At 35.8% G+C, this 18,719-nt stretch overlaps 1 protein-coding gene across 7 annotated transcripts in view; it reads right to left on the reverse strand.

Annotated features, from left to right (window-relative positions):
* Positions 1 to 18,719, reverse strand: part of ZFC3H1 (zinc finger C3H1-type containing) — a 55,899-nt gene that overhangs the window by 31,868 nt on the left and 5,312 nt on the right. For 6 of the 7 annotated variants that reach the window (XR_004176121.1, XM_031650624.1, XM_031650622.1 and 3 more), the window contains exons 2-6: positions 15,592 to 16,008; positions 6,110 to 6,174; positions 3,265 to 3,463; positions 2,490 to 2,713; positions 853 to 976 (exon numbers count right to left, since the gene is read on the reverse strand). Coding sequence is in view for 6 of the 7 variants with exons in the window: in XM_031650624.1 (XP_031506484.1) it covers positions 853 to 976; positions 2,490 to 2,713; positions 3,265 to 3,463; positions 6,110 to 6,174; positions 15,592 to 16,008 (1,029 nt within the window). In the remaining variant the exon portion in view is untranslated. The remainder of the gene's footprint in view (positions 1 to 852; positions 977 to 2,489; positions 2,714 to 3,264; positions 3,464 to 6,109; positions 6,175 to 15,591; positions 16,009 to 18,719) is intronic. The other variant, XM_031650626.1, reaches the window with a different exon arrangement.

Genomic DNA, 18,719 nt, shown 5'->3' on the forward strand with positions numbered 1-18,719 from the left:
TCAAGTCTCTGGCCCTCAAAGATAAGTCAGATTCTAGACAATGCAACCTAAAGGAGAGTTATAGCCCTGACCAGTTCTAACTAGTCTTTCCTGAGATGCCACTAGTATAATTTTCTGTCTCAAAATTTCTACAAATTATCATACTAGAAAGAGACAGGAAGCCAAATAGCAAAAAAGGTCTTTTGTTCTTTGACTAAAGCAGAAAGAATCTTGGATATAAACATCAAGAGTTTGTTTTTCTAAAGAGTAGTGTTCTCATCTTTTCCATTCTTCACTTTTCATTTTATTTTTTGAGACAGAATCTTCTCTGTTACTCAGGTGGGAGTGCAGTGGTGCGATGTCAGCTCACCGAAAACTCCACCTTCCAGGTTCAAGCAATTCTCATGCCTTAGCCTCCCAAGAAGCTGAGATTACAGGCACATGCCACCACACCCAGCGAATTTTTGTATTTTTAGCAGAGACGGGGTTTTGTCACGTCAGCCAGGCTGGTCTCCAACTCCTGGCCTCAAGCAATCTGCCTACCTCAGCATCCCAAAGTATTGGGATTACAGGCGTGAGCCACTGCATCCGGCCCAATCTTCACTTTCTGGAGCAATAGTTAAGAGTTTAAACAATGCCTTATTTATTTATTTTTTAATTTAAAGGCTATCTAGAAACACTCGGAAATAAAGGTTAATATTACTTATTTGAGGTTTGCTAAGTATTTATAACAACAAATAATGTCTATCATCATACAGTTCATCAGCAAATCTCACTTGCATGACACATTTCTTTCAAGGTTTTGAGTACCATAATGACTATTCTCTATTTAATACATGTAAATACACAAAGGTTTCAAGTTTTGGCTCATACCTGGAGAACTGGTTTCACTATCTGTATCCATAGCAACTTCTTCATAGTTATCATACTGATAAATGCCTCCTCCACTATCAGTAGGTTGCTTATCTAAGGATCGCCTCAGGTCAGGATCTGAAGACTAAGTATACAACACTTTTTTTTAGTTTCAAAGCATTTTCTGTCTTGGGTTACAAATCACAAAAGAACCGATAGTTATCTTCTAGGGAAGAGTATAAAAAATCATGGTGATTCAGTTAGATGTGCCTATCACATCTTTGGGAGATTCAATTTAAATGACAGCTACACTGGCTGACGTTTCATAACTGTATGAGATAGATAATGGAATTTCCAAAATACTAGCTATACAGATGAAATCCCCCACTGTTAGCTAAGCCACTAAATAATTAGCTCTTCTTGTAAAAATGACATCAAACTCTTGTACACTTATGACTTCTGTATGATTAAGAAACTAGAGGAATACAAGCAAGTTTTACGTCATCATGACTACATAGAGAACATTTCTCTAAAAATTCAAAAACATTTTAATTATGAATAAATTAATGATACCTGAAAACTACAAATTCTGGGTAAATGTGTTTACCTATTGTATGCTGTTTTCTTATCTACTTCTTACTATGTTTCACTCAGAGACAGTTTATAATAAACTAAAAACTCGCAAAACCTCTCGAGGAGGAGGTAAAGAATAATGTGCAAATAATACCATATTTATCTCTAGAAAAAGATTCTATTGGCCCGGTGCGGTGGCTCATGTGGTCAGGAGTTCGAGACCAGCCTGGCCAACATGGCGAAACCCGTCTCTACTTTTAAAATACAAAAAAATTAGCCAGGCGTGGTGGCGGGCGCCTGTAATCCCAGCTACTCGGGAGGTTGAGGCAGAAGAATCGCTTGAACCTGGGAGGCGGAGGTTGCAGTGAGCCGAGATCATGCCATTGCACTCCAGCCTAGGCGACAAGAGTCCCTCTCAAAAAAAAAAAAAAAAAGTTCAAAGTATAAATATTTACAATATTCCTTGATTAAGCAAATCTAACTCCAATTAATGAATTTACTCTTTAATATCCCTCTATTCTTCATTAATACATTCTCAAGTGTACTCTTTTTGGGCTTTTTTTCTTCTTTTCGGGTGCAGAGGGTAAAAGAAGGGAGGGAGAGAGAAAAAGAGAAGACAACAAGTATATTCATATACATAGTAAATGTTCAACAAATGCTTGACCACTAAACACAAAATAGCCACATGCACTAAGGTTATTACTATATGATGATTTAACATTAAAATAGTCCATACTAGTCATGACATACTTGTCAATCTACATTACTAAACAATGAAAAACTAATGAAATTCTACCCCTGTACTTAAGAAACAGCCATTTTGTTTTCACAATTTAGTAATCCTACTTTTACCTAAATAGAAAATGGTAAAAAAGCTAAAAGTAGTCTCTGCTAATCATAAGTTTAGCCTTCATTTTGTCCTCTAATACCTACGATTACAAAAGATGCTTTCCCAATTATAATCTACCTTCCTTTCTTCCAAGAGTTATTTATAAAATAAGCTTTCTTATTTGACAGAATCTATGAAATAAGACTTTAAGGAAACTTAGAGTAACATTTTGATTTTATATTTTTGCATTTCTTACTTTACTTCTTGATCTCCTCTTGCCACCAACCAATTTCATGAATCGATTATACTGTTCTTCCTGATTTGAGAGATCTCGAATTTTTCTGATTTCTTCCTCTCTTTTCCTTCTCTCTTCTTCTTCAGCTTGTTTCCGCTGATCCTCTTCTTTCTGTCTTTCCTGTTCTTTTTGTTGTTGTAGCTTCTTCCATGCCTTTGTTTGCTGCTTCCTCAATGCTTGTTTAGCTTTAAATAAAAAATACAGAAACATTAGTATCTGTTAGGAGATAAAAGAAAAATAAGAGTCTTAAAAAATATTTTCATTATCGATTCATCAATGATGATGCTCCTCTTAAGTTGTTTATATAAGACTGTCTTTCATTTTAGGGCCCTATAATTCCCCAAACTCAAAACTCTGAATTAAAATCCCAAAACTATACTGATACATGAATTCAGCTAGAAGAATTTAACAAGCAGTGGCTCACACCTATAACCCCAGCACTCTGGGAGGCCAAGGTGAGCGGATCACCTGAGGTCAGGAGTTTGAGACCAGCCTACCCAACATGGCGAAACTCCGTCTCTATCAAAACTACAAAAGATTAGCTGGGCGTGGTGGTGGACGCCTGTAATCCCAGCTACTTGGGAGACTGAGGCAGGAGAATCGCCTGAACCCGGGAGGTGGAGGTGGAGGTGAGCAGAGATCACACCACTGCACTCCAGCCTGGGTGACAAGAGCAAAACTCTGTCTCAAAAAACAAAACAAAACAAAAACACAAGAATTTAATAAAAATGATCACCTGTAGTGCTAACTTTTTTGGCCGAATGTGTTTTTGTACTTGTTTTAACTTTTTGCTGTACAGTTTTCGTCTTAGTCAACTTTTCTTTGCTTTCTTTCATCACCTGCTGTTCTTTTTGTTGCCATTTTTTACTGGCTGACTGAAGGGCCAAAAGGCGAAGCTGTAATTCAGATAGTTCCTCTTCATCTTCACCAAGTTTCTTTAAAGCAAAAAGAAAGAGCTAAAATTTTTTAATTCTATTATTTAGCTTATACATTTTATCAAGTCAAATCCTTTATAAGATAAAAATTATAGTTTGAAGGCAAATATGACAAGGCAAATACAGATAAAATAAGTAAATTAATTTACTTCCCAGAGCCTAAGACTCTAATGTAATTCCTAAAATACGAATAGAAGATCAGTCTGCAGAAGGTATGTGTATATATGTAACGTAGGGTTGGTGAGGCGGTACAACTGATAGAACAGGATAATGCAAAAAATAAAAGAGTTAGTAGCTAACATTTAAGAGGGCTTCCCAAACCTGAAAGAGTAAAAGTCTGATGGCAGCAAATGCAATGAAGAAATAAGACCCAGGAGAGGTAAGGAAAGAAGGAGGAAGTGGTTCCCTGATCACGCGATTTGCTGGCCTCACCAGTAATAGAGAACAACAGACATACTCAAGATTCAAACGTACAAATTTTCTTTTATGTGTATATTTTTTAATTCTTTAAATTACTAGTGAAGGGAAAAATCTACAGAGATTTGCTTACAGCTGACATGTGTTCTAAGGCTACAGATATTTATCTGAATATTTTATATATTTTGAAAACATAAGACTTTTCTTCAGGAAAGCTAAAACAGGACAATAATGTTAAAAGCAGATGTCTGAGACTTTTTTCAAATTGAAACAACTTTTGCATTTCACTTTCGAAATATTCTCCACATAATAGCAAAAATAGAACTGAAAAATGGGAGGCTCCGAAGAGGCTCATAATTAGAGTCCATTGATTTTAATAATGGGTGGGAGGATAGCTTTGTCTTCCCCACCCTTGAAGTTAAACACAAACTCTGTTTTTTCTTTATGTATGTGCATAGAAGGGAAAGGAAGAGTCAAAAAAGATTCCAAAAGATAAAGGCCTACTTATCTAATAACTTTTTCTTATAGGTAAATCGTAATTATATTTTCTCCTAAAATCCAATTAAATTATTTCTATTGTTAAACATAAAGAGTGGATACTAACTAATGATTTCACCTGAATATGAACTACTATAAGCCCTAAACTACTGTCATACACTTCAGTACTTCAATTTAACCAAACCAGTATACAGTTACCCTTTCCACTGTTGATAACTACATGTAAGCAATAATTTTAAAATTATCATGATTCTTTTTTAAGTTCTCAGTCACTTAACTGTATCAAATTCTATTGCCTAGTACTGAAATTCTAGAGCTGTGCTGTTCAATATGGCAGCAATGAGTCACATGTGGCTATTTGAATTTAAATTACCAAAACTGAATTTAAAAATTTGGACCTAAGCCACACTAATCACTTTTCAAGTTCTTCATAGCCACGTGTAGCTAACAGCTACCATATTGGAGAATACAGCTATAAAACATTTCCATTATTGTAGAAAATTCTATTAAACAGTACTCATGTAGAGAGTTTAACTAAAATAAAGCTATCCTCACTGTTCCACTGAGACAAAGTCTTTTTGTTTTCTTTTGTTTTAAATTATTTAATTTTTCAAGTTGGGATCTCACTATGTTGCCCAGGCTGGTCTCAAACTCCTGAGCTAAAGTGATCAATCCACCTCAGCCTTCCAGAGTGCTGGGATTACAGGCATAAGCCACCACGCCCAGTGAGACTTTTGATTATTTTTTGCAACTACTCCCTTTGGCATGAAAGAAACCACTGATTCTGTCCCCCATCTGTATGATACGTGAGGTAGCTACTTGAACAGCAAGAGCACAGAGCTAAGCTCGTTAGTTCCCATTAGTCAGACAAGCTCATTAAATTACTTGCTCTGACACTTAATTCCTATATAACTTTAGGGAAGTCACTTAATCTACTCACAGGACTCTTACTTCATCTATGAATATACATAATGTCAACTTGATTCACAGGGTAATTGTGAGGGTATTAAAAATGTGTATGTGTACGTTATAGTATGATTTCTAAATTCAGGGCCATCTTTTTCCTAAAGCTCCTAGACCATTTAAATCATTTCAATTTATACAGAAAAACAAACTGAAATCTCAAAAGAAAAAAACTACAGATATTTCAGATCTCTAATTCAACAAACTGAAAAAGCTTGGGTTATTGAGTGCCTGTTACATGTCAAACACAGTGCTTGATGCTTCTGTATTTCATTATACTGAAGCCTCACAACAACCCAGATGACAGAAGACGTTAAGTTCTTTTTGTAGAAAAGAATATAGAAGCAAGCAAAGGCTAAATAGTTTATACAAGGTCACTCAGCTAACAAGAAGTGGAAATAGAATTTGATACCAGGTGAAGGTCTACCTAACTCCAAAAGCTTACCCACACAGGATAATCCACAAAAAATGGAGAAAATATCTGGATCAAAATTACAGGTTTCAAAAAAACAAATGATAAAAAAAGATCCTGTATGAATATATATAACATTTAATTAAACATAATTTGCAGAACCCAGGGAAAAGAGACTCCAAGATGTCACTACACTAAGAATTTCTTATCTTTAAGGCTTATGTCCAAATGGAGTTATAGGAATGATGAAAGAAAATGAGTGAAAGTAAGACAATTTCCCTTACAAAAGAACAAAATAAAGCAATGTGAAAATGGGTCATACAGAGATGATACAGTCTTACAAAGCAGCATCTTACCTTTTCAGACAGAATATCTGAGGTACTAATTCTTCTTGTTAAATTTTGTTCTTTATCTTGTAATCCTTTAAAATAAAATAATATTTTTTGAATACTCCAAGATAGCCACAATCTAAAATAAAATAATCCTATATAATATCTGGTAATTATTTTAAAGATATCATTAAAGGGTCTCATTTTCTCAATCTCTCAACCAAAGGAAAACACCATTAAAGAGAACGAAAATCTGAACAAACTTCTTATCAGCCTCATTCCTGAAAGTTATAAGGCAAAATGATTCAAAATATTAAAATAAAACCACACTTTCAATAAAATGACTTCTGAACTACAAACAGTCATTTCAAATAAGAACAGAATTTATAAAGCATAGAAACAAGCAGCAACACTTAATTACCAACTGGATTATCCACACTGATAGAATATAATGATGACTAAATTAATCCAGTCCTCTAAACTGAAATAAATTCAATGTCTACATTTGTGCATTAGAGAATTGGTCTTTTATTTACCTAGAAAAGCATCGGTAGAAGCAGCTTAAGTATCAATAAAATTAAGTCTATCCATACATTTTTTTCTAAACATCTAGCCTTGGGCCCAGATGACTGATGAAACAATGTACGAAACCTTATTTATATATTATGTAATCTACAACAGCTTTAAACATCACATAATAAAGTTACAGAATATCTACAATCCTGTTGAGATACTTTTGTAGCTAAAACAGATTATGTTAAAAATTCAGAAATCTTTCCTTAAGATGACAAAACTGAAGTTGCAAAGCTAGGATTAAATTAGATCTTAACTTCAAGCCTAGTGTTTTTACCATAACACCACACCTGTCAATGTTCCAAACATCCTAATTTGACTGCTCAAGTGAACCAAAGAATATGCAACTTATTCAATAAATAGAGAAATGACTAATCAAGCACCTCAATCAATGTAAATAGAAGGCAATGACCAAATTTCAAGACAAATGAGTTCTGTTGAAAGGCTTAGTCTATAAATGTGAACTTGTTGCAACATGATTGATAGAGTAGAAAATAATTTGAGCAACCAGGTGCAGTGGCTCATGCCTGTAATCCCAGTGCTTTGGGTGGCCAAGGCAGGTGGATCACATGAGGTCAGGATTTCGAGACCAGCCCGGGCAACATGGCAAAACTCCATCTCTGCTGAAAATACAAAAAATTAGCCAGGCATGGTGGTGCGTGCCTATAGTTCCAGCTACTAGGGAGGCTGAGAGAGGAGAATCGCTTGGAGCTGAGAGGTGGAGGTTGCAGTGACCTGAGATTGTACCACTGCACTCCATCCTGGGCAACAGAGTTAAGACTCTGTCTCAAAAAAAAAAAAGAAAAAAGAAAAGAAAAGAATTTGAGCATAACACAAATTTATATGTGTGATTTGTCTCAGAGAAACACTAAGATTGCAGAAAACTGCACCCAACTGATCTGAGCCATGTAGGAATACACAAACATACACTTCAAACATCTATCAAATACCCAAGTTCATTGTGTGTGTTATAAGTCACATCCATCCACATCTGGTACTACAATTTACTGTCTGATTTCAGGTAACACTCCTTGTTTTACTTCATAATAACTCATAAGTAGCAAACATTCCACTTCCACAGGTATACTTCAGGTCTATTTTATGGAATGCTGACATGTTTACTTTAATATTTCACACTTTTTTCCCCCATTTCACATGCAAAGCTGTGCTATCATTTTTCATTTATTCCTATCTTTTATGTGCCACGGATAAAGTTTTTGAGTGTTGTTCCTCTAACCCCATTTTCTCCACACACCCTATTGTTTTTATTGCACAATTTTGCAGTGTGGTAATTTTGGGGAATGCGTATGCCCCATTGTAGGAAAAATGATCAAGCTTTTAAAAACAACAGAATAGTAATAACTATCAGACAAAAAATAAACAGGTAAACATTAAACACTAAATTATTCTCCTACATGAGTTTCATTAGGTCATGAGAAATCTACTGGTCGATTAGGATCTCACTTGTCTATACAAAATGGCAGCACCTCCCTTTAATGTAGCATAGAGGCAAACATCTATTAACATAACAGGTACCTTACGACTACATTGCTACCTTAAAAATAAACACAATAGGCCGGGCACGGTGGCTCACGCCTGTAATCCCAGCACTTTGGGAGGCCAAAGGCAGGTGGATCACGAGGTCAGGAGATGGAGACCATCCTGGCTAACACGGTGAAACCCTGTCTCTACTAAAAATACAAAAAACTTAGCCAGGCATGGTGGCGGGCACCTGTAGTCCCAGCTACTCAGGAGGCCAAGGCAGGAGACTGGTGTCCATCCCGGAGATGGAGCCTGCCGTGAGCCGAGATCGTGAGCTGAGATCGCGCCACTGCACTCCAGCCTGGGCAACAGAGCGAGTCCGTCTCAAAAACAAAACAAAAACAAAAACAAAATAATAAATACAATAAATTCAATAAATACAAATTCCAGACAATAAATATAACTTTATACAAAGATTATAAATGCAGGTTTAAACTGATCAAATGGGTAGCTAGACACTGTTCTACCACTGTCATAGGTCTGTACAATAAAATTATCTCAAGTTTTACTCAAAACCTCCAAAATGAACACTGTTCTCGTCACACAGAATTTAAAATATTACCCACTAAAAGTCTAATGTGAGCTAAAGTCACCAGCACCTAGGTAGTAGTTAAAACCACAACGATAACACCCCTAGAAAATGGGACACTGAGGACATGACAAATTAAGAAATTACATAGGAAAAGTAATTATTTAAAACAAACAAAAGACAGAAAAGGAAAATCAGAAAGTTATTTTTAAAATCCATTACAGAAATTCCAAAATTTCAAAGGAAGAAAAACATCACTGAATATAGCTGAGATATCTACCCCCAACAGAATATTCTCAACAATGCAGCCAGAGTGATGCCTTAAAAATATAAAACAGGCCGGGCGCGGTGGCTCAAGCCTGTAATCCCAGCACTTTGGGAGGCCGAGACGGGCGGATCACAAGGTCAGGAGATCGAGACCATCCTGGCTAACCCGGTGAAACCCCGTCTCTACTAAAAAATACAAAAAACTAGCCGGGCAAGGTGGCGGGCACCTGTAATCCCAGCTACTCGGAGGCTGAGGCAGGAGAATGGCGTAAACCCGGGAGGCGGAGCTTGCAGTGAGCTGAGATCCGGCCACAGCACTCCAGCCTGGGCGATAGAGCGAGACTCCGTCTCAAAAAAAAAAAAAAAAAAAATATATATATATATATAAAAAAAACAGATTATGTCAGTCCTTTGCTCAAAACCCTGTAAGAGGTCACCATTTCACTAGGAATAAAAAAACAAAGTTCTTACAAGGCTCTGTCTATAAGATCTGCGCCCTCCTGCCATCTCCAACAGCTTCTCTCCCATTATTCATTCCCCTCACTCTCTCTTCTGTATTAGCACAGGACTCCTGGTTCTTCCCCAAACATGTCAGGCATCCTTCTGTATTATGGTCATTTCTCTAGTTCAGCAATAACCAAACTTCAGCATGTAGCAGAATCAACAGAAGGGCTGGTTAAATACAGATTGCTAGGCCCCATTTCCAGAGCTCCCAGTTCAACAGATCTAAGGTAGAAACTGAGAATTTGTGTTCTATCAAGTTCCCAGATAATGCAGTCCCCAGAAATCACACTTTGAAAATCACTGCTCTAGTTATTCCTTTTGTGTAGAAGCCTCTTCCACCAGATATCCATTTGGCTATTCCTTTACTGTCTTCAGTCTCTTTTTAAATCTCACCTTCAAATAGATACCTATGCTGACCACCCTATTAGTGCTGCAACCTGTATCCTCAATATCCCTTTCTGACTTACCCTGCTATACTTTTTCTCTTTCATAACAGTTAATTTACTCATCATGTTTACTGTTTTACCTTCTAAAATGCAAGCCCATGAAAACATAAGTGACTATTTTGCTCACCAATTTATTTCCAAGAGCGTGGAATAAAGTGCTCAACTAATTTTTCAATGAATGGAAGAATGAAATACATCCACTAAAATTTGCAATTAGGTCACAGAAAACTACCATGAGTAGTTTCAGTATTGTGATGGGGGTAGAAAAGCAAACTGTACTGGGCTAATAAGGAAATGAGAGGTAAAGCGAAAAGCTGGTACAGATTAGACGTCTCAGAAGTCTTATTGAAAAGAGGAAGAATACTTGACATAATTTAAGACAGAATGTAGGATAAGGTGGAAGAGGATTTCCATTTTTGGATGGAAAAGTCAAATATATTAAGAACACCCTAAGGAGACAATGGTTCAAGATAAAGCAGAATAAATAAAGCAAGGTCCCAGAGAAGGCAGAAGAAGTTAGAGCCAGGGGAACAAGTTAAAACAAAATGGCCAAGAACAAGAGAATCATTACCCTCAGGATGAAAGAACTGAAGTGAAAATTGATACGGATTACAAACAAGTTTATGGTCAGGAAGTGAAAAGCTGGAATTGAGTGTGATTACCTCAAATAAGAGGCAAGCTTATATACTGACAATAATAAAGCTTGAGTAAAAGGCCTAAAAAATTATGAAGGTATAGAAGAGTTGTCAAAAGATATGGAAAAAAGGCTCACCAATAACGTTAAGTTTGACAGTAGAGTCTTGGTGAGGATTGGTGGGGAAATATACATGTAGAAACAATTATATAATTTACTGATTCAGATGACATTTTAGCTTCTTTGATTTTCCTCCAATCACTCTTCCATACTGATGCCAGTTATTTTTCTAAAACACACATTTGATCAATCATCTTCTTGCTTAAAAACATTTAACAGCCCACCCAATGTTTAAAGAACAAAATTCAAATTCTTTAGCAAAATATTAAACGCCCCTCCCAATCCAACACTAACCTGTCCTTTTATAATTTTATGTCCAACCACTCACCAAAAAAACACCATTATCTCTCATACTGCATACATATTTGATGAATCTCACTGCCCTTAAAAAGCCCTCTGTGCCTATCTGCTCATTTGGTTCCTTCTGACTTCCTCAGTGGAAAAGATTCATTTTTCCAGAAGTATATCAAACATTTACATCTCTATGAAACCTTTCTAAATCCAGGTGAGGATATTTAATCCTTCCTGTGTTACTCTAGGCTTTCACACATAACTCGTATTATACTCCATGATAGTTATTTGTGTGTCTTTTCTATCCCTCTGTGTTATACTTTTCAAAACTACTTGTATAGAATCATAGCACTAAATTGAAGAGGGGAAAGAAAGGCATCTCCCTGAGAATGTGCAACCCAAAATAATCATCACTTAGGTTTACAACCAAATTCACACTATACGGGCAGCCAGTGAGGGTTGAAATGATTTCAAGGCTAAAGTCTTTAGCAAATTCTCTCTGGAGAATGCACTTTTGTCCCAGGTCTCAAAAACTTCCCACCACTAAAATTCAAAAGAAAATGATCATCTCACATTAAAACAAAACAAAACAAAACCACTAACTGTTCAAGAAAGAAAGTACCAAAAATGAGTAATAACAAAAACAAACATCAGAAATCAAACCCCCAAAGACCTGACATATTGAAAATTAGCAGGGATAGGAGATAAAACAAAACAGACCTATGGTTAATTTGTTTAAAGAAACAAAGATAAAGCTGAAATTATAAGCAGGGAGAAGAAAAGTGCAAAGAATGATCAAAGTGATTTGAAAACAAACAAAAATGAAATAAAAATAAAAACTGTAATTGAAATTTAAAACTCAATAAGTGCGCTTAAGGCAAATCAGATACAGCTGAAGAGAGAATCAGTAAAATGAAAGATGTATCAGAGAAAATTTTCCAGAATTTGTCAATTACAAAGTGACAGAAACTTAGAGAAATTAGGAGACATGAACGATAAAGTACGATGACTTAACATAACATACATCTATACAGAGTTCCAAAAAAGAGAGAGAATGTGATAATATTCTAAGAGATAATGATCATTTTTTCAGAACCAATGCAAGATCCAATCCAGATTCAAGAAACAACAAATTCCAAGCTGGATACAAAAAAAGAAATCTACAATCAGCACATCACAGTTCAACTACAGAATATCAAAGACAAAAAGGATATTTAAAACAATCAAAGAAAAAAGATTATCTTCAAATTGGAAACCATTAAGACTGATAACTTTCGAAAATCAACAATGGAAATCAGAAAATATTGTTAGTAAGAACATAATTAGGGGCTGGGTGTGGTGGCTCATGCCTGTAATCCCAGCACTTTGGGAGGCCAAGGCAGGTGGATCACTTCAGGCCAAGAGTTTGAGACCAGACTGACCAACATGGCAAAATCCCATCTCCACTAAATACAAAAATTAGCCAGGTGCAATGGCATGTGCCATAGTCCCAGCTACTCAGGAAAATGAGGCATAAGAATCACTAGAACCCAGGAGGCGGAGGTTGCAGTGAGCCAAGATAGTACCACTGCACTCCAGCCTGGATGATAGGGCAAGACTTTGTCTCAAAAACAAACCAACCAACAAACAAAAAGCATATAATTAAACAACCTAGAATTCTAAACCCAGGGAAAATATCTTTTAAAAAGAGTAAACAGAAATCGTTTTCCACCCAGCAAAAACACATTAAAAGCAAAAATGTCTAAAGGATGTATTTAAGCACTGAGCATGGTGGCTCACACCTGTAATCCCAGCATTTCAGGAGGCCAAGGCAGGAGGATCACTTGCGCCCAGAGTTTGAGACCAGCCTAGACAACATACTGAGACCCCGTCTCTACAGAAATTTTTAAAACATAGCCGGGCATGGTAGTACATGCCTGTGGTCCCAGCAACTCAGGAGGCTGAGGTGGGAGGATCACCCGAGCCCAGGAGGTCAAGGCTGCACTGAGTCATGATCACACCCCTGCACTCCAGCCTGGGCAACACAGTGAGACCTTATCTAAAACACACACACACACACACACACACACACACACACACAGAGAATGTATTTATACATATATAATTCCAGACATAATACAAACAGCCAAGAAAGTGCTAAAAATATAGGCAAAACTAAGCAAACATCATTCTTTGTATTTCGGGGAAAGGGTAAGGTTCTTGATTAACTTTAAACACTGGCAGGAATATAAGACCAGAAATTTAGTATTTAACTTCCAAACTAGCAAATGAAAAAAAAAAATTGTGTGAAGAAAAATAAGAGACTAAAAAGAGAAAAAAAAAAAAAAAAGAAGAAATAGAACCAAATGTCAATAATCATAAAAAATGTGAGTAGACTATGTTTAAGCTAAAGGACAAAGATTGTCATACTGAATTATAAATTAAAACCAGCTCTATACTATGTACAAGTAATATCTGAGACATGAGGATACAGAAAGACTGAAAGGGTGGGAAATTATATAAAGAGAAAGATGATGTGGCTATTAATATATAAGACAAAATAGTCTTTTAGGCAAAAACATCAGAGATAAAGTCACCACATAATGACTTAATTACCCAGCTTCAAAGTATTTAAAGCAAAAAGTAAAAATCACAAATCCATCATCATACTGGCAAATTTTAACAAACTTCTCTTAGTAGCTGATCAAGCGTATCAAAAAATAAAAAAGTGAACAACACAAAAAGCTCAAGTAATCTACAAATTTCTTTCAAACATACACAGAACTCTTACAAGAGTTGATTACATACTAGACAATAAAGGAAGTCTTTAAGTATTTCAAAAGATTGGTTATCATAGCAATCTTATTTTCTGACAGTATGATCGACTTAGATATCAATAAAAAACACTGCTAGACAACCTACATGTTTCGAAGAAACACTTTCAAGTAGCCTACAAGTCAATGAAAAATAAATATTAGAAAATATTTAGAACAAATGAAAAAAGTTAAACATCCCAACTTGATTGAGACAGAACTAAAGTCAAATTTGATGGCCTAAAATGATCTTAATAGGAGAGAGGCTGAAAAACCTCTGTACTTATTTCAGGGGAAATTAAAGAACAGAGCAGAGAAAAAACCTATGTACTTATTTCAGGGGAAATTAAAGTTTAAGAAGCTATGTACTTATTTCAGGGGAAATTAAATAAGAGAGCACGGAAAAAAAGATACAACTTATAAATACTATAGATAAAAAAGTAAAGATTCTTAAGAATAATTTTTATAACTTCTATAACTTATAGGAAAGACACATTACAAAAAATATATAGTTTACATAAACTGCCTTAACAGAAATAGAAAACACGAAAAGTCAGATTAAAACCTTCTCGGAAAAAAACTCCACCCAGGCTCAGACACTTAGCAGCAAGACCTACCAAGTATCTCAGAATGTTTCCAATCTTAAACTATTGCAGAGAATAAAGATGAAACCAGCCCCAACCGATTTGAGTATCACAACCTTACACTAAAAACTGGCAAGGAAAAAGAGGGGGGAAAAAATTACAGGCTATGAACATAGCCTGTAAAATTCTAAACAAAACACTAGCAAACCTTCATTTGTAATTGCCGAAAGTTGGAAAAACCCAAACATAATTGGGAAATGGATAAACTATAGTATGATGGGATACTCAACAAAAAAGAACTACTGACCTATACAAGTACATGAATGAATTTCAAACACATTATGTTCAATGAAAGAAGTGATAATCAAAGGCAATATACTGTACGATTCCATTAATGTGACATTCTGGAAAAGGCAAAACTATAGGGACAAATCAGTGGTTACCAGGTGAACTAAGGGCTGAGGGAGGGGTAACTACAAAGACACTTGGAGAAACTGTTTGAGGTTGATGAAAGAATTCTGTATATTAATGGTGGCTGGTGATGGTTACGCACTGTCTGCATTTGTCAAAACCTGAAGAACTACACACACATTTATAATGTTAAAAGGTAAATTTTACTGTATATCAATTATATCTTAAAAATAAAGAGGAAAAGAAAAAAGCCAAATCCATGATTTAAAAATGGTATATCATAAACTGTATTAAACGCAAGCATACAAGGGTGGTTTAATACTAGAAATAAATTATATAATTCATTACACTAACAACTTAGAATAAATTAGATGCTCATTCCAATAATGAAGAAAAAAGATTTTGTAAACTTTAACATCCATTCACACTGAAAATTTCAAACTAGGAATAGGAGTAAAACCCTCCTTTACCCCATAAGGGATACCTACAAATAAATTAACATCATATTTAATGACAAATATCAAAACCATTTTCTTTGGTTAGGAAACAAAGGTGTCCACTATTATCACTTATGTATAACATTCTATTATAGAGGCCAGCATGTCAGGCAAAAAAAAATAAAGAAATAAAGACTAAAAGTAAACAAAATTAGTAATTATTCAATAATATGTCTACGCAGAAAGTACAAAATTTACAGATAATTACAATCATTTAAATGAGCGTACAATCATTTAAATGAAGTACACTACCAAAACAAGTAGTTACTCCTTTAGAGAAAGAACAGTCATTACTAACTGAAATATTTAATTCCATTACCTTGACTAGAATCAGTAGTGTCGGATTTCAGGGAAAGCGGTTTTGCTCCATCTTTAACTTTTTTCAAACGGTTCTTATCTCCTGGTAAAGTCAATTTTTGCCTGAGTGGTTTTAATTCAAATGCCTGAAAAGTTTTGACTTGTGTTTTCTCCTCAGGAGCTATTTCTTTACTTGAATCCTTTGTAATACTGACATTATCAGTGCTAGTTTGGTCCTCAAAGTTCAATGTTTTAGGATCTTCCTGCACATTCTCTTCTTTGCTACTCAATGCTAGTTTTTCATCCTTATTGATGCATTCTAGTTCCAATTGTATTTGCTTATACTTTAAAAGCAAATCTTCAAAAGTTTCTTCCACACAGTTTTCATTTTTTGATGAATAATTTTGTTTTCTTGATGGAGACCTTCCAAAACTTTTGGCTGAGCAGCATATTAAGGAAACCAGTTTCCAAAAATTTTCCACAGTTAAATTTAACAAAAAAAAAAACACATAGATTATGGATGAATTTTCTCCCTTTTTAATTTTTCAAGAAAAATGAATCGATATTTTTAAATTACTAAATTCCATTTAATGTATGTGCAGCTAATACCCACTTTCATTATGTGCCCATATTTGAATTTAATAAGTACCATATAAATAGTCCACTTACAAAATCACTAGTGTCATAATTACCAGTAGTATCCACAGATAGTCCACCTAGTTAGGTTATAGCATCCTTCCTTCTGTAAGTGCCAGGAAAGTCATAATTAGCTGTATGTTAAAGATTATTTTCTGAATGAAGAAGTGAGAAACTGAATGGTTTGTCACAGATGTGGACAATTTACACTTCAGGGGGCCGGGTGCGGTGGCTCACACCTGTAATCCCAGCACTTCGGGAGGCCGAGGCAGGAGGATCACTTGAGGTCAGGAGTTCAAGACCAGCCTGGCCAACACGGTGAAACCCCATCTCTACTAAAAATATAAAAATTAGCCAGGCATGGTGGTGCAGGCCTGTAGTCCCAGCTACTTGAGAAGTTGAGGCAAGAGAATTGCTTGAACCCAGGAGGCGGAGGCTGCACTGAGCCAAGATCCCACGGCTGCACTCCAGCCTGGGCAACAGAGGGAGACTCCGTCTCAAAAAAAAGAAAAAAAGAAAAAAAAAAAACACTTTAAAATAGTACTCAAAATATATCTCCTATTTTTCCCCTACAGAGAAGGGACAATGTAATGAAAATAATCTGAAGCAACTGTTCTTATTTTCTTCTCTAACACAGTGATACACGAAAAGTAACTTCTTCCTTAGAAACAGCTACACAATTTCAAACTACAATTTTTATTCTAAACAATTCATACATGAGAATTGTTATACCTTATTTTTCCAGACCAGATATTAGCAAGAGAAAAGACAGCACCTCCTAGGGTTTTAATATACCATTTATAGATTTTTTTTTTTTTTGAGACAGTCTTGCTCTGTCAGCCAGGCTGGAGTGCAGTGGCGCGATCCTGGTCACTGCAACCTCCGTCTCGCGGGCTCAAGTAATTCTCCTGCCTCAGCCTCCCAAGTAGCTTGGATTACAGGTGCGTGCCACCATGCCCGGCTAATTTTTGTATTTTTAGTAGAGATGGAGTTTCACCATGTTGACCAGGTTGGTCTTGAACTCCTGACCTCAGGTGATCCGCCTGCCTTAGCCTCCCAAAGTGCCGGGATTACAGGCATAAGCCACCACACCCAGCCTATAGATCATTTTCAGTTGGCTAGGATGTAACAATTCAGTACCCCAAATATGGTTCTTCTGTTTAAACTCCTCACAGGACAAGCAGCAGAAAAGGTTTTTAAACTCTCCTGATGATCAGTTCTAAAAATGAGAATTACCATCATTTGAGAAACAAAAATAAGCAGTAAGTACATCTGAAAATCTTAACAGTTCTACAGCAAAACTGTTCTAGTAAATCTCTGGTTTTCTGATCTCTTCAAAGTCAAGTTTCTTGGAAGAAAACTAGTTTCTCTGTACCCTTCTTACCAAATGGAATCTGGTTTCTGTCCCATTAATCTAGAGAGACTGCTGTGGCTAAGTTTTCTTATCAATGTTTTCAAACCTTACTTTTTTTTTTTACCTGACCCCTATGAGAATCTGACACCATAAACCACTTCTCTCTTGGCTTCCATAACTCCCCGTTTCCCTTTGTTTCCCTATTTGTTTTTTGTCTTTTAAGTCTCCATTGAGTCCTTTCTAACTTGTGAAATAATGGTGCTCTTCAGAGAGCACTACTTAGCCTCTTTCTCTTCTTATTTTGAGCATTTTAATGCAGCACCTCCACCGTTCTACCTACCACAGGAGAGTTTACCCTGGTGAAAAGATATTTCTCTTATCTCCTACAAGCCATCCTTCATACTGCTGCTGTCAGAGTAATCTTTCTAGAATAAAAATATAAGATGACTCCCCTTGTTTAAATTTCACTAATAAAATTAAGTCCAAAATCCTGAGAATAAATATAATCTGACCTGTGCTTTCCTTTCCAAACTTACTTTTTCCCCTTTCATCACAATTTTTGCATAGCTTTGTGTCTAAGTTTGTCTGTTCTTCAACTTAACCCCAATTTGAGCGTCACCTCTATGAAGGCGGAGTTTCTCACTCCCCTTTCCCCTCTTATGCACTCTTTGTACGTAAGTTCTGTAATTATCTGCATTTATATCTTACTTTTCACTGGAGTCATTTAAAGGCACAACTGCAGTTAAAAAAAAAAAAAAAAGACTGAAGACCTTGGAAATATCTGCAAAGGGAAATGATTAAATATACTAACAAAAATGCTAAATAGAAAAATACAGAAAAGCAATTGAGTTACAACTATAACTGACTAATCTCCTTTAAGGCTAAAGAAAATCTACCCCTATCTACACAGAATAGCTAAGATCAAACCAACACTTACCAGATTTAATTTCACGCTTGTCAAGATACAATTTCTAACTGAACCTTGGTTTAAACAAAAAGAAGTGCTATTCAACCTTTTCAGCTGCAGCTGAAAATGGAATGACTTTTTACTGATGAGAGACACTGGCCTAATTATGTTAGCTCTCATCAGATTTGAAAGTTTAAAAGAGCAGTCATTCAAGGGAGACAGGCTAAGATGTACTGACAAAGTGTCTATCATT

This window comes from Papio anubis, chromosome 9 (assembly GCF_008728515.1).
Source record: "Papio anubis isolate 15944 chromosome 9, Panubis1.0, whole genome shotgun sequence".
Taxonomy (NCBI): domain Eukaryota; kingdom Metazoa; phylum Chordata; class Mammalia; order Primates; family Cercopithecidae; genus Papio; species Papio anubis.